Source organism: Mercurialis annua, linkage group LG7 (genome assembly GCF_937616625.2).
Source record: "Mercurialis annua linkage group LG7, ddMerAnnu1.2, whole genome shotgun sequence".
NCBI lineage: Eukaryota > Viridiplantae > Streptophyta > Magnoliopsida > Malpighiales > Euphorbiaceae > Mercurialis > Mercurialis annua.
The window spans coordinates 3646117-3668510 of NC_065576.1; the positions used below are offsets into that span (position 1 = coordinate 3646117).

Genomic DNA, 22394 nt, shown 5'->3' on the forward strand with positions numbered 1-22394 from the left:
GAAATGAAAAAATGCAAAATGGGGTAAAATTGACAAATTTTCAACGTCAGGGTAGAATTGAAAAGGGGATGAAAGGTCGGGTTTTTTTACGGCATTAAGCCTTTAATAAAAGTTGGTAAAAAAATACACGACTACAGTAGATTAATATTCCGATTCAAATTTAAATGATGTGGAAGCTTGATTTTCACAATGCGTCATTTAATGTGTGAATGACGTGGCCAACTCTAGCTTCCACATCATCAACTTTAACCACGGTGAGTATCAATTTCTCAAAACAACGGTAGCTTGAGTATTTATTTAAAAAACATGATTATATTTCAAAAACGTATATAGTTCATAAATTTAAATGTAAAATACCGGTACGTTAATAAATTTAAACAAATATACGCTGATGTAGTAGTATTCAGTATGAATATAATCAACGTGAATTTGTCCAAAGACCATACTATAAAATTTAAATGAAATTTAGAGTACTATTTTAATACGAAAAAAATAAGATCCAATACAATTTGCTCGTAAGGGTAAACTACTCTGAATATGCCACTTGAAGTACATTATTGTTTAATTTTGAGTGAAGAGAGTTGCTAGCCATAGCCAAAGTCCTCTGCCCATTAATTCTGCCTGAATGTTGATTTTTCTCTGCCATTGTTGTCTCAATAGGCGAAACAGGGTTATTAATAATGCAATTGCAGAAGTGCAGCCTGAGATTATGAAAAACCCCAAAAAGGCTTCGGGTCCTAAACTTTGCCTTGCATTTGAACCAGATGGAGAAGCTGAGCAATTCATAGAGGAAAGTATTTCTTCCTCGATTAACCGTAAATTTCCTCTCGCCCGTAATCGTACAATTGCCTTCGACATGTCTGATGCTAATGTGGAACCCTTTGGAAACGCCTGAAAAATTTAAAAGAAGAAAAATCATAGGCCATATTTGTATAATTAGTATAACCAAATCACTCATTTTAGTGAATTGAGCACTTAGCTATATTTCATCAATTTTAGTATGATTTGGATAATTACATTTCAATTGTAGTTAAATGCTTCCGTAGAGTGAATAGCACGTATTCAGTCGAATCGAGCACTTAGTTATATAATTGAAACGTGTTTACCAAATTAGAATAAAATTCATAAATTTAAAAATTTGACATATTAATTCTGTTATTACAGTTTGGTAATTAAAGTATATTTTTTTGTTTCATCTTGGACTTCACTAATGTTATATTTTAGTTCAACATAAAGTTTCTCAACTTGAATTGTCCTATACAGCAGTTGAATTTGTTATCTCATTCACTTTTTGCCAGTCCAACTTAGTCCGTCACGTCAGCTCGAAAAATAACTCCAAATCTGATTGCCATACAGGACAATATAGGTCGAAGAACTTTTCATTAAAATAAAATATAGCATTGAACCAAACTGCAAAGGAAAACTAGTCTCCAAACTGTAATAATGCGATACTTTAAAAAGCCCGAAAATTTAATACCCTAAAAGGTTGAGTTAAAATTAACTCCTAATTTGCAGTAATATAAAAGTAAATGCATGAAAAACTCATTAAGAAATGTAAGAGTTAGAGTGAGATTACGAAGCCAAAACCGCCAAGCTCATAGGTCGATCCTGCAATAGCAAAACCGGTGCAGTATTTCGCCAGAAAAAGTTTGGCGTAAGGCATCAAAATAAAAGCAACTGCAATTTCGCCACTCGATAGAAGAAGTGCATAATCATCAACAGATGCTACGCTTGCGATATTCTTTGCCTTGAACCCCAAAACTTCCACTAAATACTCAAAAGAAAAGGAACTTCCATCATAGCCAACAACAGCATTTGCTCTTTTAAGCATATCGATATCTATTTTTGATGCTTCAATTTGTGAGTTGGCCATCTTAGATGTGAAGCTTGAAGTGAATGTTGCACTAACTACTAGCATTAGAATTAGCCATGGTGCCAGCACAAAATGAGACAAAATGCTGTTGGGTCTTTCTCCTGCAAATTAAGTGAAGGCCAAACTATATAATCAAAGGTGTTGATCATCATCATTTTCCATTGGCAAAATGAATTTATGTGCCCATAATTATATCACACATTTGCCATTTTCTTCGGGGTTAACCAACAACTTGATTAGTGCATGGTCAATTTGAAGTGGAACGTACGTTTACGCATAAAAAATTATGTGACGAAACAACATCTCACCGTGTCAGCTTTAAACAGATCATGCATAAATTTAGCAATGCTCAAAACATCGCTAAATAGACTCGCAAGATTTAAAGATAAATAATATATATTAGAGGTATTCATCAATATATATATATATATATATATATATATATATATATATATATATATATATATATATATATATATTAGAGGTGTGCATTTCGTTCAAACCTAACCAAATCAAAATGTTTCATTTATTTGAAATCGATATGAGACGAAACTTTTAGGAATTGAAAATTTTCAAACTGAATCAAACTAGTCGGTTCGGTCGATTTTTTGTTTGGTCATTTTGATTTGGTTTATAATAAAACAACTTTTTTATGTCCAAAATTGAATCGAATTGAATTTTCAGCTCGGTTTCACTCAAGTTTTGCACATCCCTAATATTTATTTTTGGGTTAATTGCAAATTAAATCACAAAATTTAGCGTGATTTGCTATTACAACACAAACTTTTAAACTTACCAATGTTAGTAATCAACTTTTATTTTTTGGCAAATCGGTATACCGATCAATCATGCAACAACATGTGGAATTGCAATTGACCCTTTAATTTTTGGCAAAAAGGCTCAAAAACTACTCACCTTTCATTTTTTTTTCAATAGCACCCTGACCTTGCAAAATGTTCAATAGCACCCTATTTCGTATTTTTACGTTTCAATAGCACCCTGATAGGAGTATTTTACTCCTATTTAGAGTGTCGTTTCCGCATGCTTTTATTATGTTTTGTCATGTTTTTATGGTATTCCGAATGCCTTATTGCATGTTTTAGTATTTCAGATACTTGGGAGCATTGCGGAAGCATTTTGGTGCAAAAGATGGAAAAGTCGACGAAAGAGAGGCGAAAGCTCATTTGCAATTCGGAAAAGCTGACCCCTCTGCACTATTTGACCAATTTGGATCGGTTAGAGGTCTCTAATGAGTTTGTGTTCTTCATAAGAGTTAAAGTAGACATCCTGAGCTTTCCAATGGTTCAAGAACCAACTCATTTGGACATTTCTACACCGAGTTATGAAGTTTTGAAGTTCAAGGTTGTGGAGTCTGAAGGTTGCACGAATCGTGCAACACCTTGCACGAATCGTGCATAAGTAGAGCAGAAGCAGATTGTTCCCAGAGATATTGCACGATCCGTGCACCCATGTTAAGTTGGTTTGCACGATTCGTGCAAAGGCTTAAAGTTAGAATCGAAAATCTGAAGAAAAGGACAAGGCTTATGCACACTTCCTCTTTTGGCCCAACACTCTTTTGTAGGATGTTTTTATTTCCCTTTTTGAGAACACTATAAGTACTACTTTATGTTTCAAATTAGGGTATGATGCAACAACACTTATTCTCTACACACTTTTAGTCAATTTTAGGAGTAGAATAGTTTAGGGTTTTGTGCCTCCATAGTTTCCACCATTATTGGTGCTTGGAAGCTTTTATTGCTTTGTAAGAACAAGATTTATCTATTGAATACAAGCTTTTATCGTTGATTCTTCATTATCTTCTTTATGATTTATTGTTCTTCATATTCAATTAAGGTAACTTTTCTTTACTCTTTAATGTTTAGATTAATGTTTATTGCTCTTGTTGAGAACTTAGCATGATTGGCTAAACCCCCATGTTTGGGGGTTGATATGATGGTTGAAATAATTGCTAGATTGGGTTAGGGTTTAGCTTGTGTGTTCTAATTAATTGCTTAATGCCTATTCTAGATTGATCACCTAGTATTTGTTGCTAGATTAATTTTCACCTTGAGAGAGGGTTTATTAATTGGAATTAATTAATTAGATGCTTAATTAGTAACACCATGAGAGTGGGTTAGTAATTAGGTAGCCTATGAGTTGTGTTTAATTGCTAATTGCCTCTAATTGTGTTTAGTGCTACGAGAGTAGGTTAAGCTTAGTTAGTTGTGGTTTTGTAACTCTTTGAGGCTCGAGAGAGCGGGAGTTGCGATTTAGAAAAAACTCGGTCCACGTTTAGAAGCCATAGTCCGACCCCTTGATAGTAATTGGTTAATCGTAGTATCAACCCTCAAGCTCGTTATCCATAGTTTATCTTAATCATTCAATTGCTTCCTTATTGCTTTTTGCTAGTTAAATTGTTTAGTAATTGTGTTTACTTTAGATAATGTTTTAATTGTTCAAATTCCAAATCATCTATCCAATCGTTGTTTGCTTTCCGAATTGAATTTCAAGATCGACTTCGCTCACTTTAAACCTCTCATCCTTGTGGGATTCGACCTCGGTCTTACCGAGTATTACTAGTTGCGACACCGTACACTTGCGGTTTTCGCCAACAAGTTTTTGGCGCCGTTGCCGGGGATGAGGTTGCGTTTAATTGATTGAAAGTATTTTGAAATTCGGTCGAGTTAGCCTTATTTTCTGTTTTTTATTTTAATTGTTCATTTTTTTTTCTTTTTCGTGGTTTACGCTTGGTGTTCTTGTTTGCGTGGTTGTGCAGGAAATTTGTGTAGTTGTTGGTTTATCTTCAATATTATTTTTATGGTGAATATATTTGGGCAAGAGTAATGGCTTGGGATCCAAATTGTGAGATTTGTGGGGATTTTAGTCATACCGGAGCCGTGTGTCCTACACTCTATTCAAATTGGAATGGCCATATCAATTATGTGGGTGATCAATGGCAAGCTAGTGACCCTTATTCCGACATGTATGATCCGGGGTGGCATAACCCTCCGAACTATGGTTGGGACAACAATTGGGAGAACTTCAATGAAAGCTTGAACTTCGATTCAAGCTATCACCCACATCAAAACCAATGGGACCTCAATTTCAATTTTGGCAATGAACCACAACAATCACATGGTTTTCAACAAGATGAAATAATTGACGAATCTACTAAAATCGACAAGATCATGGAGTTGTTAGATAGAATGGAGGTACATCATGAAATTCAATCTACACATCTTCATAACCTAGAGATACAAGTTGTTCGGTTAGCTAGTGATTTGCAAGAGATAAACCAAGAAGGATTACTAGCCGAAATTGAAGCTACTCCAATACAACATGCTATGGCCATAGAGTTGAAAGATGATGATACTTTAGTAGAACATCCTCCCACAAAGGTTCACATAGAGATTGAAAGAGAAAAGTGTGAGGATGTTGAACTTTAAGCTCCAATTTCCAAGCCACTTACTTGTCCCAAGAGCGTAAATGATGAAAGTGAGGAGAAATTTGGTATTACGGTACTCTACGAGGAATTCAACAAATCCTTTGATTATAAAGATCCATTCTTGGAGGGGTTTGATTCCGAGTATGACGAAAATAATATCAAATATATGAAGATGCTTAATACTCCTCATGTTCTTTGTTATAGAGTACAAGCATACTCTATATTATTGGAGTTGTATTTGAAGAAGCCAACAAGGAAAAAGAGGGAGAAGATGCTACCAAGACGGCTTCCACATGTTAGGTTGTATTTTTAACAACCTTACGCGAAGAGTCTAGCTTTGGACTCCAACTAAAGCGCACTCGGGAGGCAATCCCGAGAGGTTCGATTTCTTAGCTTTAGTCTTATATTGTTAGCTTTTAATTTCATGTTTTTATGTGTTTAATTTCTATGTTTTTTGTTCAAGATAACGCCGGTGTGTTTTGGTTGTGGTGTGTAGGAGAGTTAAGAAAAAGAAGAAATTCAGAATCCCCAATCTGTGCATTGCACGATCCGTGCAAGCCCCTTAAGTTCAGTTGCATGGATCGTGCACCACTGAAATAGGAAGCAGAATGCTTTTCAGCTTTGTGCACGGATCGAGCAACACTAAGACCAAGCATGTCTCGATCCGTGCAATTCAACTTAAGAGGGGGAATTGAAAGTTTTCTATTGGTCCATCATTAAGGCACTTGGATGGTAATGGTGGCATGATCTAAGCCCATTAAAAAGAAACACATTTCACTTGGAGAGATGAGGTGGCTCCATCTCAAACCTTCAAATTCAAGCCATCTCTACACTTCTTCTTCTTCAAGTCAAATTCCGGCCACCACCCTACACCATCTGCGGAACCTCCGGCGTTCGACTAAACAAGATTTGCATTTTTCTAACTCAACTCATACAATTTTGTTTTTATATTTCTTACTTAGGGACTAAGTTTGAAATAGTGTGAGGAGGGTTAGTCAATTGTATGTCGTTTAGTTGAAATTTATCTTGTTTTATGCTTTAGTTTGTTTATTTGTTGTTTTAGTGGTTTCGTTGTCGAGTCGCCTCCGCTAAATCTTTGTTCTAAGCTTGTCAGTGAATGAAATGGATGTTTGTGATTGTTGGCGAATTTTGGAAATTTATCAACTCTTGACATCTCCCGGTCAATAATGGCATGAATGCGTTTTCTAGTTTAGACAACTTCTAGTGATGCTTGCTTAATGAAATGCTATTCATATGACATGTTTGATGGGAATTGGGTGAAAATGTTCTTTGGTGAAAACAATTGTGAGCATGATAGTTGTTTTGAGATATGGATGCATGATGTGCCATTTTTGAAAATTTTGTGTCATTTGTGAACAAAAGTGGGCATGATTGGCATGAGAACATAGGAACCAAGAAATTGCATAACACCACATTCTTTTCTAAAAATGATTGAGCCATAAATGCATTTCTTGTGTGTTGTGTAACTACATTCCTAGAACTTGCTCGGTGTCCATTTAAGGCTATATAGTTGAGTGTCTATTGCTAAATGAGTATGGCATTAGGATCAACATTTTTCTTAAGACCACTTAAAAAGCCTACCCTTACCACTAGATCACCCCTTTGAGCCTTAGACCAATTTCTTTGAATTTCCAACACATTTTGACACACTATCCTTTCAACAATCTACCCCTTTAAAATACCCCAAAAATGTGACTTGAATGACTCATAATTATTAAGAAGTTTGTCTAACTTGAAGAATAGGAAAAACATGAGCAAAAGAAGTAAACTTGTGCCTAAAGAAAAGAAAGAAAAGCAAAAGAAAGAAAAAAAAACAAAGATCAAGAAAAATAGAAAAACAAAGAAAAACATCAAAAGGAAAAGTTGAATAAAAGGCATGAAAATGAAGATGAAGTTCAATTGTGCAAGAAAATCCCAAGTTAGACAAATAATGTGATCAATGATCTAGTTGTCAAGTCAATTTTTGTAGCCAAATTATCCCTCTTTACCTACCCCTTAACCCCAAGACAAGTTACAACCCGAATAAAAGCCCATATGATAGTGATTGATTACCGAACTAAGTAGTGGAGAATCGGACTAAGAGCAAGCCTATGGTGAACTAGCGTATTCTTGAGCCTAAATTTGTGCACCCAAACTCTTGTGTGTTAGAGTGAATCTTGTGAGAATTAAAATGCTTTTATTGATGCCTATGTTTGCTATGCCATGATTGCCCTCACTTGACCAAGTCATGCATGTCCTATAGATGATCTTAGTGACTTGATTTGTTCAACAAGAACCTTAGCCAATCCAAGTGTAGTCTAATTGCCATTGAAGTATGTCATTGTAATTGCATTCATCATTTGTTTGCATCATTAGCGGTTGTTGATATTAGACGATTGCATTTGAGTCATTGTTGATTGGGAGTTCATTTGTTGATGCTTGTTCAAGGTCGCCATGATTAGTTAACATCGTATTTTACTTTAGTTGATTTCTTGCTTGGGGACAAGCAAAGATTTAGTGTGAGGAGGTTTGATAGGAGTATTTTACTCCTATTTAGAGTGTCGTTTCCGCATGCTTTTATTATGTTTTGTCATGTTTTTATGGTATTCCGAATGCCTTATTGCATGTTTTAGTATTTCAGATACTTGGGAGCATTGCGGAAGCATTTTGGTGCAAAAGATGGAAAAGTCGACGAAAGAGAGGCGAAAGCTCATTTGCAATTCGGAAAAGCTGACCCCTCTGCACTATTTGACCAATTTGGATCGGTTAGAGGTCTCTAATGAGTTTGTGTTCTTCATAAGAGTTAAAGTAGACATCCTGAGCTTTCCAATGGTTCAAGAACCAACTCATTTGGACATTTCTACACCGAGTTATGAAGTTTTGAAGTTCAAGGTTGTGGAGTCTGAAGGTTGCACGAATCGTGCAACACCTTGCACGAATCGTGCATAAGTAGAGCAGAAGCAGATTGTTCCCAGAGATATTGCACGATCCGTGCACCCATGTTAAGTTGGTTTGCACGATTCGTGCAAAGGCTTAAAGTTAGAATCGAAAATCTGAAGAAAAGGACAAGGCTTATGCACACTTCCTCTTTTGGCCCAACACTCTTTTGTAGGATGTTTTTATTTCCCTTTTTGAGAACACTATAAGTACTACTTTATGTTTCAAATTAGGGTATGATGCAACAACACTTATTCTCTACACACTTTTAGTCAATTTTAGGAGTAGAATAGTTTAGGGTTTTGTGCCTCCATAGTTTCCACCATTATTGGTGCTTGGAAGCTTTTATTGCTTTGTAAGAACAAGATTTATCTATTGAATACAAGCTTTTATCGTTGATTCTTCATTATCTTCTTTATGATTTATTGTTCTTCATATTCAATTAAGGTAACTTTTCTTTACTCTTTAATGTTTAGATTAATGTTTATTGCTCTTGTTGATAACTTAGCATGATTGGCTAAACCCCCATGTTTGGGGGTTGATATGATGGTTGAAATAATTGCTAGATTGGGTTAGGGTTTAGCTTGTGTGTTCTAATTAATTGCTTAATGCCTATTCTAGATTGATCACCTAGTATTTGTTGCTAGATTAATTTTCACCTTGAGAGAGGGTTTATTAATTGGAATTAATTAATTAGATGCTTAATTAGTAACACCATGAGAGTGGGTTAGTAATTAGGTAGCCTATGAGTTGTGTTTAATTGCTAATTGCCTCTAATTGTGTTTAGTGCTACGAGAGTAGGTTAAGCTTAGTTAGTTGTGGTTTTGTAACTCTTTGAGGCTCGAGAGAGCGGGAGTTGCGATTTAGAAAAAACTCGGTCCACGTTTAGAAGCCATAGTCCGACCCCTTGATAGTAATTGGTTAATCGTAGTATCAACCCTCAAGCTCGTTATCCATAGTTTATCTTAATCATTCAATTGCTTCCTTATTGCTTTTTGCTAGTTAAATTGTTTAGTAATTGTGTTTACTTTAGATAATGTTTTAATTGTTCAAATTCCAAATCATCTATCCAATCGTTGTTTGCTTTCCGAATTGAATTTCAAGATCGACTTCGCTCACTTTAAACCTCTCATCCTTGTGGGATTCGACCTCGGTCTTACCGAGTATTACTAGTTGCGACACCGTACACTTGCGGTTTTCGCCAACACACCCTAAATTAAAAAAATTAAACAATTCCATTATTATAAGGATGAAAGTATTTAAAAAAACTAAAATTAGGGGCTATATTATACTTTTTGTTGTATGGTCAAATTTAAAGAAGTCCTTTAACTTAAAAAATATTCAAATATACCCTCTTCTTCACTAATTAAAAAAAACTAAACATATCCGACCCACCCGCTCGACCCGTCCTCTTTCCCGACCATGCCACCACCCACCGTCAACCCACCGTCGCTCGTCCTCCATGGGAGGACGAGCTGCTTGTCTTCCCCGTGGAAGACGAGCTGCTGCTCGTCCTCCATGGGGAAGACGAGCAGACTCGTCTTCCTGAGGAAGACGAGCTGCCGCTCGTCCTCCATGGGGAAGACGAGCAGACTCGTCTTCCTGAGGAAGACATGCTCGCCTTCCATGGAAGGCGAGCAGATCTGCTCGTCTCGTCTTCCTCAGGAAGACGAGCAGATCTGCTCGCCTTCCATGGAAGGCGAGCAAATCAGCTCGTCTTCCATGGAAGACGAAGAAGTCGTCTTCCATGGAAGACGATTCCCGACAATGGGTCCGACGTGATTCCGGAAAAATGGGGTCGAAAGTATTTTATTTATTTAATTTATATGAAATAATTTATTTTTATTTTTTTTAGTTTAGGAAAAAGATGGTTTTTTTGTATAATTTATAACATTAAGTAATATTTAAAATATTTGATAAATTTGAAGGGTATTTTCTGAATATTATCCAAGTGAAAAGAGTTTAATTTGATACTTTAGGGTGCTATTGAAATGTAAAAACACAAAATAGGGTGCCATTGAACATTTTACAAGGTAAGGGTGCTATTGAAAAAAAATTGAAAGGTGGGTAGTTTTTGAGCCTTTTTGCCTTAATTTTTTGATAGGTATATCCATTTTGCCATTCCCATTCAAGAGCAAAAATTTATTTGTAAGGAGGTATAGTTTCTCTTACTCTGTCCAAAATAGAGAGTAGCAAAAGCAAACGAGAAAGCAACTGCAACTCCTCCTCTACCCGGAGAATCACTAGCCACATTACCGGCAAGTGAACCACCGCCATTGTTATGGTTCATGTGCTCAACTAACCAGATAACCAGACCAGTGAAAAAGCTTGTAGCTGCTAGAAGAAACCACATCCATGGCGTGAAGAGGCTCAGAAACAACCAAGTCTGGGATTTACTTGTTTCAGTGTGAACCAACATCACCAGCTTTGCTTCGGCATATGGCTGTGAGAATTCTACTATTTCAAATCCTTCTGCGCTTATAATTATGTCACCTACACCTGCATCAATAGTCTTCAAAATATGTACACAATCTCATTAGGATTTCGTTGTGCATTGTTAATTTTGGATTAATTACTTAAATCAAATTAACTCTCTGATTTTTAAAAATTAAAAAAATTCCCTCCATCATTTTATGTTGTTACTAATAATGATAACAGAATGACAAAATATCTAACCTTGAGAGCAACCTCATTAAGCAAATCATGATGAGAGCCATAAAATGGAACTTTTTCATAACTGATCAGTTTATAGGGTAGAAGCTTGAGAGCCGCTTCAAACACGCGAATGGCAAATTCGTTGATTCTTTTTTGTTCTAATCTCATTGATTGGCTGGACCTAATTGCCATAATTCCAATACTTGGTCGATTTGCTATAATAACATTTCGACTCGGAGGTCCGTCTGTAAAATCAGATCGTTTGACGTGTAAACTCCCATCATTTTCATATTTTCTAGAGCTGATTTCATATTCTCTTCTCCGCCTCAATTGCCTTCTCCGGCGGCTCCCAGCTGTGACATATCAAATCATGCACATATATAAAATAAAATCAAGAAATTAGCTAATGAAATCAATCAAACATTACTACCGGTTATGTTGGTGGCTCATCCGGTCCTATGAGTGATTCACATTGCCCAAGGGCTGGATGTCAAACTGGCCAAGCATTTTGTGCCGGTTCACCCAAATAGAGCCCGATGTTGATCCGGGTTTAGAGTCAGCCGATTCTACGGCCGGTTTACCCAAATAGAGTCGGTTGTTGAGCTGGCTTTAGACAAAAGAATATCTACTCAGCCGGCTCTTACCAGTGAGCCAACCATGAATCGAATAAGTTGTGGAATAAATAAGGATTTTTAATAGTTTGTTTTCAAATAGAGTGTAGAATCACATAATCCTATTTGTAAAACTATATTTTGTAATAATAGAATCAAACTCTCTCTATCCGTAGATGCAGGATTGAAGCAATGATTGAATTTTAGGAGTCGTCAAATATATAAAACTTGAAATTTAGTAATTATATTTTTTAAAGAAATAACATTGAAAGGCATTTTAGAGAAAAAAATAAGAAGTTGAAGAGGCCAACTATATAAAACTTTAAGCTTAACAATGTGTGGGATTTTTATTTTTATTTTCCTTTTTTATTTTTATCAAAAATGGTAATCGACTCTTTAAAATCCTAGTTGTTACTTGTTAGTTACAAAAACAGAGTTTAAACGCACAATCTCTCAGCACACGTAGAGGTGCATTAGTTCATGCAAACTGGCCCACATAGGCTGCGTGGACTTTAATCAAACCACATAAAATCATATTATTATTATAATTTTTATTTTAAATCTTGCATAGCTTTTGCATCAAAATTACCTTTTCTTTGGCGAGTTGGATCCTCAAATACTTCTCTTGGCCCACTTATTTCCTCTGGTGCCATGTAAAGCAGACTAAAACCTGTACATATACATTTCAAATATATAGACCTTAACGGAAGGAAATAAATAAAAATATTTTGTAACACTATTAGAAAACAGAAAATGACTAACGGCAGGGGCGAAGTTAGAAAATAATTTTAAAGGAGGGCAAATTCTATTAGTCCATATAAATTTTAAAAATAAGGTGGTGAATATTGTAAAAATGATTATAATACAGACTAATTCGCAATATATCTTCATGTAATTTTTTTTAAATGGTGGCCTATTGACCACCATTTTCTCTTAGTGGCTTCGTGGCTGACGATATTCCGTGGGTAAACTATATTAATTTATTTTGTGGGTAACCCGCTGATTGATGGATTTACCAACGGATGGAAATCTGTCGGTAAAAGTCTGTTTTCCGTTTTCCATTGGCATTCATAAGTAATAGTAGCATCAAAGAAAAGAAAAGGTAAATATTAGAGTTATTTTACTTACCAGAATAATTAACGGCAGAGAATGAGTAATCAGACGAATCTTGAAGAGACAGTACTGACGAACTATAATAATCAAAGGCGACAAAACATTGAGTCAACTCTATATCAGATTTTCTAAATGCACGGCCAGTGGTTATGGATCGGTGTATTACGCCATTTAATAGTAACTGTAACAGAAGAATGACGAAAAATGAAACGAAAATGCAATGGATTACATTTTCCTCCAATGAGGCTTTTTTCTTCTTCTTCAACTCCTCCATTGAAAAAGCTTGTGCTCTTCTTTTTCTAAATCACCATTACTACTTTGTAGCCTCTAAGTCAATTGGTCTACTGTCGTCTGTCGTTTTCATTATCAACTTTTGTTAAACTTGCTACTTTCCTAGTAGTTTCCAATCTTTTGAAAAGAGGGCAACTAATTATCCATGTACACACTATATGTAGTCAACTGTCAACCCATGAGGCCAATCAAATGAAATTTAAAGTTTTAGTTAAAAAATATTCAGATTACTAATGTTTCAGACTTTCAGTTTAAATCCAAGTACTTTTATTTATATTAAATAAAAGAAACTAATATTTACTATAAAATAATCTATTTTAATTATAATTAATATTTTTTTTCTCCTCCAAAGCCAATAGGAAATAGCATTAACCACATCATAAAAGATTTAAGAATTAGATGTCTGCAAAATGTTACAGGAAATAACTGTGAACCTAAAAAGGAAAGATGATAGTGTGTGAGTGAATAAAAGAAACTGAAATCTATTGTTACTTTTTGCTACACAGACTCATGGAATTAATTTAGAATTCTAGAAGCTACTTCCCTTCAGTATATAAACTCATGACAAAATTTTAAAGAGCAATGCTATATAACCCTTCTTTTTAACTCACCTTCTTTAACCCACATGACGTGGCAACAAATTAGTAGATGCATTAAAAATTGTTTTTTGAGATATACACTTTTGAACGGGAATTGGACGAATTAAATGCTGCCACGTAAGGAGTGACAATGGAGGAGGTACAAAATGATGGGTTAATTAGCATTTTTCAATTTTAAATAGGGAAAAAACTCGGCCCTGATGCACATGCACGGCACCAGAAACCTTCGAAAATCGACCATTGACAATGTCAGCATTAGGGGTGAGCAAAAACCGAGTCGAACCGAAAAACCGAGTCAAACCGAACCGAAAAACACCAAACCGAAAAATAAGTGGTTAAAACGGTTTGATTTGGTTTAGGATTTATAAAATTTCCGGTTTTCGGTTTCGGTTTGGTTTTAACGTTCGGTCACCGAACCGAACCGAAAAAACCGAAATATATTGAAAGGTTATTTTCGTCATTTTCATATAACACTATATATACTCCTTTAATCCCAAACCCTAATTTCATTACCCAGCCGCCTCTTCTCTCATCTCACCCTCACCAAAACTCATTCCCTCATCCTCCTTTTCCCCTCTCTAATTTTCTTTTTATCCTAAATCAAGCCTAAACATTTATATTTCATTAATGTCGCCGGCTGATCTCTCATGGGTTTTATATACCCGTGTATACCAGTGAAGACCAAGCCGTGTATACCAGTGAAGATCGAATGATGATGATAGGGTGGAGACCGGTCGTTCCATGTATCGCCGGCAGAGATGAAGGTTGTCGTTGTCTTCTGATCGGTCGTTGATTTCTTGGAAGTTATTGAAAGTTGGCCACATATATAAGATGATTTCTTATTGATTTAGTTTATATTTTTAAATTTGTAACTGTTAATACTGATTAATTCGACCAAATTGTTTTGTTGATTGCACATATTCTCTAGTCAACACTGATTAATGAATTTCTTGTAGTGGAGAATGCTGTAATTGTTAACACTGATTAATTCAACCAAATTGTTTTGAATTTATCGTTAAATTTGTGTTGTTATTTTAGATTTTTATTTTTTTCTGCTTTAGATTTTTATTTTTAGAACTTTGATGTGCTTTTAAAATTTCGGTTTGATGACTCGGTTCGGTCGGTTAAAACCGAAATTTCGGTGTACCGAACCGAAAAAACCGGTCACCGAAGTAGGTGGTTTGGTTTTCATTAATTAGGAGTGGTTTGGTTCGGTTTTGGCAAATCTCACTCCGCACCGAACCGAACCGAACCGTGCACACCCCTAGTCAGCATGGAGATGCGAGCATCATCAATCTGAACCAACATCAACTCCTTTTTGCTTTAGAAATCCCTTGGCCTCTATGATATCCTGCTGTAGTAGAATAGCTTCCAAATGACAAGTTGGAAATTGCACTAAACCAATACCAACCATCAACAATCCATAACATCCAAGTAATTTAACAAAGTAAATAGGTAACAACCACCAAGTATGAGTAGGAGGAATAACAGAGGCTTGCAAAAGGCCAATCCAAAGAGCAGTAATTGCAACAATAATTGCCAATATTTTCACAATGTGCTTCATTTTACCATGTAATCAGCAAAACCCTTTAGGAGATCAAAGTGAAGTAAAAACTGGGTCTTCTCTGATTTTCTTGTTAGTTGCGACTTTAATTATAATTAATTTAATTTAAATTTATTTTAACACAAATATAAATTAAAATTATATTTTATGAAATTCAGTGACTTTATAAATTTAATTTATTTTTTTGTATATTTTAATTACTCATATGAATAATAAGTAAACTTTTTTTTTTAAATTGTAAAAATTATAGTACTTTTTTTAAAAATAAATATTTATTACTTCATGTATTATTTAAAACTGAGAAACAAAAAAATGTTATCTTTCTAAAATTAAAATTTTAATAAATATTTAAATTTTTATTAAAATTGTATTTAATATTTAAATTTAAAATCTTCAAATTGTTAAATTTTATTACTATTATTAAATTTTATTGATATATACTAAAAAAATTAATTAAAATTTTAATTTATTAAAAACTAAATTTAATTTTATTAATAGAATTTAATTGTTTAATTTAGTTGATTAATATTAAAACCTAATAGAAAAAATTAAAAGATTGACGATAATAAAATGAAGTACAATATCATTTTTAAAATAAAGAGAATGGAAATGTGAATTTCTCTGTGAATAGAAAAAATATTTTTGTGAACATTTACCACGTAAAATTATGAACTATCTATTAAAAATATGATACATGGCGTAATTAATATGGACAACCAATCATTAAATAGTTTTATGTTTTAAAATAAAAAACAGCCAATTAATAAGTCATTTAATGATTGGTGTATATTTATGATGCCACGTGTGACGTGTCATATTCTTAATAAATGGTTTATAATGTTACGTGGTAGATTTGGTTGATATAAGAATTTCTCGTTTGAAAGGGACCGAAAATAATTAGCTCAAGAAGAAACTATACTTAGAGCATCTCCATTGCATGTTGTATTTTTTATGCTATTTTTAGCACAAAATAAGATAAAATGCTACATATAGCACATATTATTGAAATTTGCTCCATTGCAAAATGCTAAACTAAATGCTAAATTTATAGTTTTATAAGTGATTATCATTATTGATGGCAAATCTGTAAATAATTTAGATATAATAAAATTTAGTATATGCTAAACTTTCTAACAAATTTGGCACAAAGTTTAGCATATGCTAAATTTAGCACATAAAATAGAAGTGCAATGGAAATGTGTTTTTTATACTAAATGCTAAATTATAGCATTGTGAGGTATTTTAGCACTAAAGTGGAGATGCTCTTAATTCACTTCGACCTAAAACGTCATCGCTTCAAAGAACACCGCGAATTAAACTAAACATCTCTAAACCGTGTATCACGACTATACCAATGACGTGAACGGTCCAGATCTAACACAGCTCTTTCAGAACTCCAAACACAGCAAAGAAAACTTGAAAACAAAAGACAAATAAAACAGAAGAGTAGAGCGGAATTTGATCGACAGCACCAAATCGGAGTAAAAAAATTAGGGTTACGGTTTCGAAAAATCAACACAAAGATGTGGCACGAAGCAAGAAGATCGGAGAGGAAAGTGCACGACATGATGGACGCAGCTCGAAAACGAGCTCAAAGAAGAGCTGTCTATTTAGCTAAACGAAGAGGCGATCCTCAGCAATCTATTCAAGTCGTCGCCTCTCGTTGCCGGACTTATCGCGACGACGCTCTCTATCAAGCCACACAAGATCAGCAAGGCCTGTACGTCGCCGTTTAACACATTTTAATTACAATTATGCTTTGATTGTAATCTAATTTGTTTATTTTAAATGTTTGATTATTATTATTAGGATACCTTGGAATGGGAAGCAGGATGTTTTAATTGACAGATTTGACGGACGAGCGTTGCTTGATTTCATTAGAGAGTCTAAGAGATTCAGGCAGCCGGAGAAATCGGAGGAAGAAGAAGAACTAGAAGAGTTTGTTAGTTTTGAGCGTTATCGAGATTTAATTAAGCATCGGCGTAGAGGATGTCGGTACTTTTTTTTATTTGCTCTTTTTAGTTTTGATTATTGTTTGATTATTAAGCTTTTTCTGTATTTTGTCATGTTATTTTTAATGTTTTTAGGGTTTTGTTTTTTGGAAAGTTAGTTTTGTATGTGAAAATTAGTTAATGATGATTGCATTGTTTTAATTTTTTTAACAGTTACTGATGAAGAAGGTTTGCAACACGTTAATCAAGAAATGGAAGCTAAGTTTACTCTTCCATTTGCTTCTGATAGGTTTGTTTACAGCTTTCGTTTTTGTGCATCTGATATTTAGTTGATTTCAAGTTCGATTTCGTTTCTGATATTTAGTTGCATTCTTGAAGTGGATGTAATGACAATCTGTAAAACCTGCATTCATTTCTTTTCTCTCTTTGGCTGACTTAAATTGCAATCACAAAATACATGATCTGTTGAGTCCTTATATTTAATTCATTATACTTACTATAGTTGATAGAACTAGCCATATTGATCAGAAATATTTGAATTGTCTTTTCGGCTGGGGTTCTGTTTATACAGCAGTTCAGTTTTGTGGGATTAGGTTCATTTCTGGCCGTTGAAGTCTTGTTTCCTCCTTGACATCGTCATTATATATTATTGATTACAAGTAAATAAATTTAATATAAATATGTTAGGGTGAAGTAAGGGGCTGAAGTTCCACAATTATTTAGGCTTTGCCTCATTTTGGTTTGCTTTTCCCGTGAATTATTAAGTTGAACAACCTAGGTAAGGGTTCTATATGATAGCTTTTGAAGTCTATTAAATTATTATTTTGCCTTGTTTTTTTGTGCCGTCACTGCCATAAAATGGTTATTTATTGTCCCATAGCTTTTTCCTTTATTCTTATTGTCCTTGTGTTTTTCTTTCTTGTAAAACTTCCAGTACTTCTCAAGCTTCTGCGGGCAAGGGTTCGTACTCTCAAGTAGGATTCTCTTATGATGGTGATAGTAAAGAGGATTCTCAATTTTTAGATGGAGATGGTAACGAAGAAGATGATGAAGATGATGATGAGGAAGAGGATGATTTCAACAGTGATGATAGCAATGATGAGGGGATGGATCTGATAGCAAAAGAATTTGGAGTGAAGAGGTATGGATGGCTTGTTTATATGGATAAGAAGGCAAAAGAGGAAGAGAAAAGGCAGAAGGAAATTATCAAAGGCGATCCTGCAATTGTAAGTTTCCCAGTAGTACGTCTTTGATTATTTCTTTTTCTATGCTGTTGTTATAAATGATACAATCATTACATGTTTCCGTGCCTCACTATTCAGAGGAAGCTGAGTCGCAAGGAAAGGAGAAAAGCTTCTCAGGTAGAAAGGGAAAGAGAGCGAGAAGCTGGCCGTATAACAGGAACTCGAGTGCTCCATCATGATCCATACCGGTAACTTCTTTTTCTGATTCAGAATTGGAAGAAACTTGTTAGCAAGTGCTAAACCTGTGCTTGTTATTATTTGTATAGTTAAGATGGTTCCTTTGATTTGTACAGGGAAGCTAGACGAAGTCCTACGTACGAAGCTTATTCTCATTATAGAAGGTAGTGGCATCTAGAAATTTGTGGTTCCTTTCTATTTTTCCACCTTTTTTTAATTCCCTCTTGGAAGAATCTGTACTAAAATTCTTATATATACGTAGGTCAAGATCAAGATCAAAGTCGCGTTCATATTCTCCAATCCATTCAAAGCGCTATTCTCGTGGGGGGCATTCTGATGAAGTTCATCACAGCAAGCCAAGGACTCCTAAGATAGAATTTATCACGGAGTTTGGGAGCTTTGGAGACAGGGACAAGCTGAAGATTGAAGGATATTCTCCACCAGCATCTCCACCATCACAAGCTACCTTGAGCCGGTCGGAGCACTCGACCTTTAATACTTGCAAAGATAGATTGGGCAGTCTTTACACTGCTGCAGCTTACCCATTTTGTTACCTGAAGCAAACTTTTGTGGTTTAAAATAGAACAAGTCTAGGGTTACCTTGTTGATAAGTGCCAAGATGGACAGGGAAGGAGGCTTCTTTTCTGAAGCTCTTTTGTTCCCCTTGAAGTGGACTTAACATAATTGCCTCCAAGTTGTTTGGAACCATTGGGATGGTTTCTAATACTTGTGCTCTTCTGCAGGCCATCTTCTGGTCACATACTTGAGGCTCTGCATGTTGATCCTGCATCTGGTGTATCCTTTGACAAGGAGAAGAACACCAAAGTGTTGAAACCAGCAGTGAGGTTTGTATTATGTCTTTACTCATGTGGATCTTTTCCGATATATTAATGTTTTATGGACAATTAGATTAATCGATGTGATATAGCTCTTTTGAGACTTCTCTGTTTTCAGTTTATGTTCATCCTGCCTCTATTAAATAACTTATCAATCTCAGTGATTCTTCTTGTCTTTTAAACAGCACGTCATCAGCGCTAGCAAAGTTAACCAAGGGAAGTACTTCTGGGGGACCCTCAAAACAGCAGCCAGGGGAGAAAAAGGAAACTCCTCAGGAGAGACTTAAAAGGATCATGAGCGTACAACTAAACAAACAAAGTATAGTTATTATTTATGCTCGTCTATATTCAGTAACTAACCTTTACATACCTACTTATGTTTGGATATTGACAATAGGACATAGAAATAGGTTTGATTTTTAACCAATATCCTGTCTCTGACTCTCTTCCTGATTTGCTTATTTGTTCAATGTACTTTCATATTTTCTCATTGCTTTTGTATTTTCCCTTTTTCTTCTTTGTTATCTTCTTTGCCTACAGCGTTTAGAATGAAGGAGGTAATTTGTCCATTTTCCAGCATTATATGTTGGAGACTCTTATGTTTTGTTTATCTGTTCTTCTGCAGTAAAGAAGGATTCTGCTGCTGAAATGGCTAAGAAACGAGAACAGGAGCGTCAGAGGCTAGAGAAACTTGCAGAAACAAACCGGTTAAGCCGTTATAGGCGCCGCAGCCGCAGCAGGAGCTATAGTCGTTCTCCACCTAGGTATTTATCATGACCTTTTGCAATTTATAATCCTTTTTTTTTTAACTTTTGAATGAAACTTCTGGCTGTGTTGGGTATCCTGTTGTGTGCAATTTTTTTTTTTTTAAGGTATGTACTTTTCTGATCTTACTTTTCATTTGAAGTCTTAAAAATTCCATTAAAACTACAAAATTATCACATGAAAGTTTATCATAATATTTCCTTAAATTACAAAATTATTACAGTGGATGACTGGCTTTCTTGCACTTTTTGCAAAAGGTCGAAATTAGTAATTGATTAGCTATTAATCTGATTATGAACTCATCGAGACCGTTATCACCATTTATTCAGAAGACACCGGAACAGCAGAAGTCCTAGTCGGAGTAGTTCTCGAAGATATCATTCTCGCTCCCGTTCCCCATCTCGTTCGCACTCACGGTCCCACTCCCACTCCCGCTCTCCTTCTCGCTCCCGCTCACCTAGACGGTAAGGCCTGGACTGTTTTTCAATACTATAGCAGGAAATGAATTTTTATGATGGAGGCTAATTTATAATTTTTTTTTTGCAGGGTTAAAAGTCGATCAAGGTACTCGTGAAGATACATTAGCATCATTACTGTTATACTAATTATATTTATTTATGCAATATGCTTTCTTAAAAGTACCAGTAGCCCTTTTGTCCAAAAAGTATTTATAATGATGACTGGTAGTTGTATGAGCTGCTTTGTCATCCGCTGTGTTTGATTCTTTTGCTGAGTTGCATCTACCATTTTGTGCATTATGCGACGAATGAGAATGACTTAATATTCAACATCAAGGTCATTGCATTATATTCAAACTTCAAAGGTCATTGCATTCTGCAATATTAACCCTAGAAGCTCTTATAATTGTAATCACATCGACCAGAGAATGATTTATCCAGTATGATTAGGGGTGCTAATTAGCCGACTTGTGCCATATTCATGTGCAGCTAGAGTATGAATGAGCTTGGTTTCTCGGGTTTGAACTCAACTAACATTTGAGCTGCTCAAGCTTGACTTGAGTAAGCTCAAATTTAATAAAGAAAAAATAACAGTTATTGAAAATATATTAATGTGTAGTAGTGGAAACTTTATGTCAATTATTTTATCACCATCTAAAGTAGAAAAAGATGAGAGAAAATCCATAATTTTCTTTGGTTACATAATGTCTACCTTAAAGCAGAAAGGAATGTGAAATATAATGATCATCAATAAAGATATCTCTTGTAGCTTCATATATAAGGTGAGACCACAAATTCTGTCAACGCTTATAGATTATATAGAGCTCTTTCTAAAAAAAAGAATTTATGTAATATTAATGTGTTTACGACACTAACTTTGAGCTTCCATGAATAATACATATTAGGGCTCCATTGAGACAATAATGGAAGGAGCATACCCCAATTCTTTGAAATTTGATAAATCTCTAAATCAAAGAGCTGCTTTCTCTTCTCTTTTGATAGCCATACAACACCAGAATTATTTGAGTAATGGACCACACTATGCCTTATAAAAGGTCAAACATTTGTGTACAGGAGTGTGCTTTCGGTTTGAGCTAAATATAATTTTTGATTTTTTTTGAAAATCGAACTGAATGAATTTTATAGGGAATCTAAAAAATTTCAAATCAAATCAAACCTATCTATTTGATTCATTTTTTATTTCGGTTTTTATCAAAATGAACTAAAACTTTTTACTTTGAAAACCGAAGTGAATCTATAAAGCGAATTTTCTTATTTATAACTTTGAACCAACTTGATTTTTTTTTTTTGGTTCGGTTCGATTTTTTGCTAAGCCTTACATAAAAGAGGCAAGTGAGCCCATGAATATGATAAACTTAGAGTAGCTAGCTAAGACACTTAACTTGATTGTATTGAGCAACCCTACTTGTACTCACAAAAACTTTATGGTCGTTAAGAGGAATTTGGAACTCTCTATACACCTTTAGGTCATTTCTTTCTTCTCTTTTGTAATTCTTGCACAACAAGTAATATATTGCAATAATAAGTTAGTATATCTTATAAAGTAAAATTAAAGGCTATAAATAAAACAAACTTCTAAAACCCTCACTTTTATTTATTCCATATTTTCATCACCCGCACGCTTCCTTCCTTTCTTTTTTATCATTGCCCATTAAAGAATTGAGATGCCTATTACCTATCTATTTCTAACTTTAGCCTCAATTTATGTGTTTATTAACTTGGCCTAATCACTCAAAAAACCCTCACCTTTAATTTTTTTTTCAATTCTACCCTGACGTTGCAAATTTGTCAATTTTACCCACTTTTGAATTTTTCGTTTTCAATTGTACCCCAATTTTTTAATTTTTGTTAAT

The 22394-nt window shown here is 34.7% G+C and overlaps 3 protein-coding genes across 5 annotated transcripts; 1 reads left to right on the plus strand and 2 right to left on the minus strand.

Annotated features, from left to right (window-relative positions):
• Nucleotides 1-453: 453 nt before the first annotated feature.
• On the minus strand, nt 454-13047 carry LOC126654670 (glutamate receptor 3.2-like). Of its 2 annotated transcripts, XM_050348606.2 has the most exons (6): nt 12650-13046; nt 12111-12191; nt 10932-11263; nt 10428-10767; nt 1577-1974; nt 454-891 (listed from the first exon to the last, which is right to left on the minus strand). In XM_050348606.2, the coding sequence occupies exons 1-6, from the start codon at nt 12906-12908 to the stop codon at nt 562-564; spliced, it is 1740 nt and encodes a 579-aa protein (XP_050204563.1). In that variant the 5' UTR covers nt 12909-13046; the 3' UTR covers nt 454-561. The 2 variants fall into 2 exon arrangements, with proteins under 2 accessions (XP_050204563.1, XP_050204564.1); XM_050348607.2 differs by lacking the exon at nt 12111-12191 and having other exon boundaries at nt 12650-13047.
• A 1753-nt stretch (nt 13048-14800) lies between these two features.
• Nucleotides 14801-15108, minus strand: LOC126656429 (dolichol-phosphate mannose synthase subunit 3-like). Its single transcript, XM_050351004.2, has one exon. The coding sequence runs from the start codon at nt 15086-15088 to the stop codon at nt 14816-14818; it is 273 nt and encodes a 90-aa protein (XP_050206961.1). The 5' UTR covers nt 15089-15108; the 3' UTR covers nt 14801-14815.
• A 1275-nt stretch (nt 15109-16383) lies between these two features.
• Nucleotides 16384-20856, plus strand: LOC126655543 (uncharacterized). Of its 2 annotated transcripts, none has more exons than XM_050349769.2 (12): nt 16384-16808; nt 16898-17079; nt 17254-17329; nt 17975-18266; nt 18363-18472; nt 18578-18625; nt 18724-18936; nt 19205-19306; nt 19483-19616; nt 19923-20061; nt 20395-20526; nt 20609-20856. In XM_050349769.2, the coding sequence occupies exons 1-12, from the start codon at nt 16612-16614 to the stop codon at nt 20634-20636; spliced, it is 1653 nt and encodes a 550-aa protein (XP_050205726.1). In that variant the 5' UTR covers nt 16384-16611; the 3' UTR covers nt 20637-20856. The 2 variants fall into 2 exon arrangements, with proteins under 2 accessions (XP_050205726.1, XP_050205725.1); XM_050349768.2 differs by having other exon boundaries at nt 16385-16808; nt 20392-20526.
• The last annotated feature ends 1538 nt before the right edge of the window (nt 20857-22394 follow it).

What these genes read in the sequence shown, in the direction of transcription:
- LOC126654670 (XM_050348606.2), bottom strand. Translation starts at nt 12,908, where the DNA reads ATGGAGGAGTTGAAGAAGAAGAAAAAAGCCTCATTGGAGGAAAATGTA. An exon ending in TTAATGAGGTTGCTCTCAAG is followed by an intron (nt 10,768 to 10,931) that starts GTTAGATATTTT and finishes CATATTTTGAAG; the next exon opens with ACTATTGATGCAGGTGTAGG. An exon ending in TACTCTCTATTTTGGACAGA is followed by an intron (nt 1,975 to 10,427) that starts GTAAGAGAAACT and finishes CTTAATTTGCAG; the next exon opens with GAGAAAGACCCAACAGCATT.
- LOC126656429 (XM_050351004.2), bottom strand. Translation starts at nt 15,088, where the DNA reads ATGAAGCACATTGTGAAAATATTGGCAATTATTGTTGCAATTACTGCT.
- LOC126655543 (XM_050349768.2), top strand. Translation starts at nt 16,612, where the DNA reads ATGTGGCACGAAGCAAGAAGATCGGAGAGGAAAGTGCACGACATGATG. An exon ending in CTCCATCATGATCCATACCG is followed by an intron (nt 18,473 to 18,577) that starts GTAACTTCTTTT and finishes TGATTTGTACAG; the next exon opens with GGAAGCTAGACGAAGTCCTA. An exon ending in TCACAAGCTACCTTGAGCCG is followed by an intron (nt 18,937 to 19,204) that starts GTCGGAGCACTC and finishes GCTCTTCTGCAG; the next exon opens with GCCATCTTCTGGTCACATAC.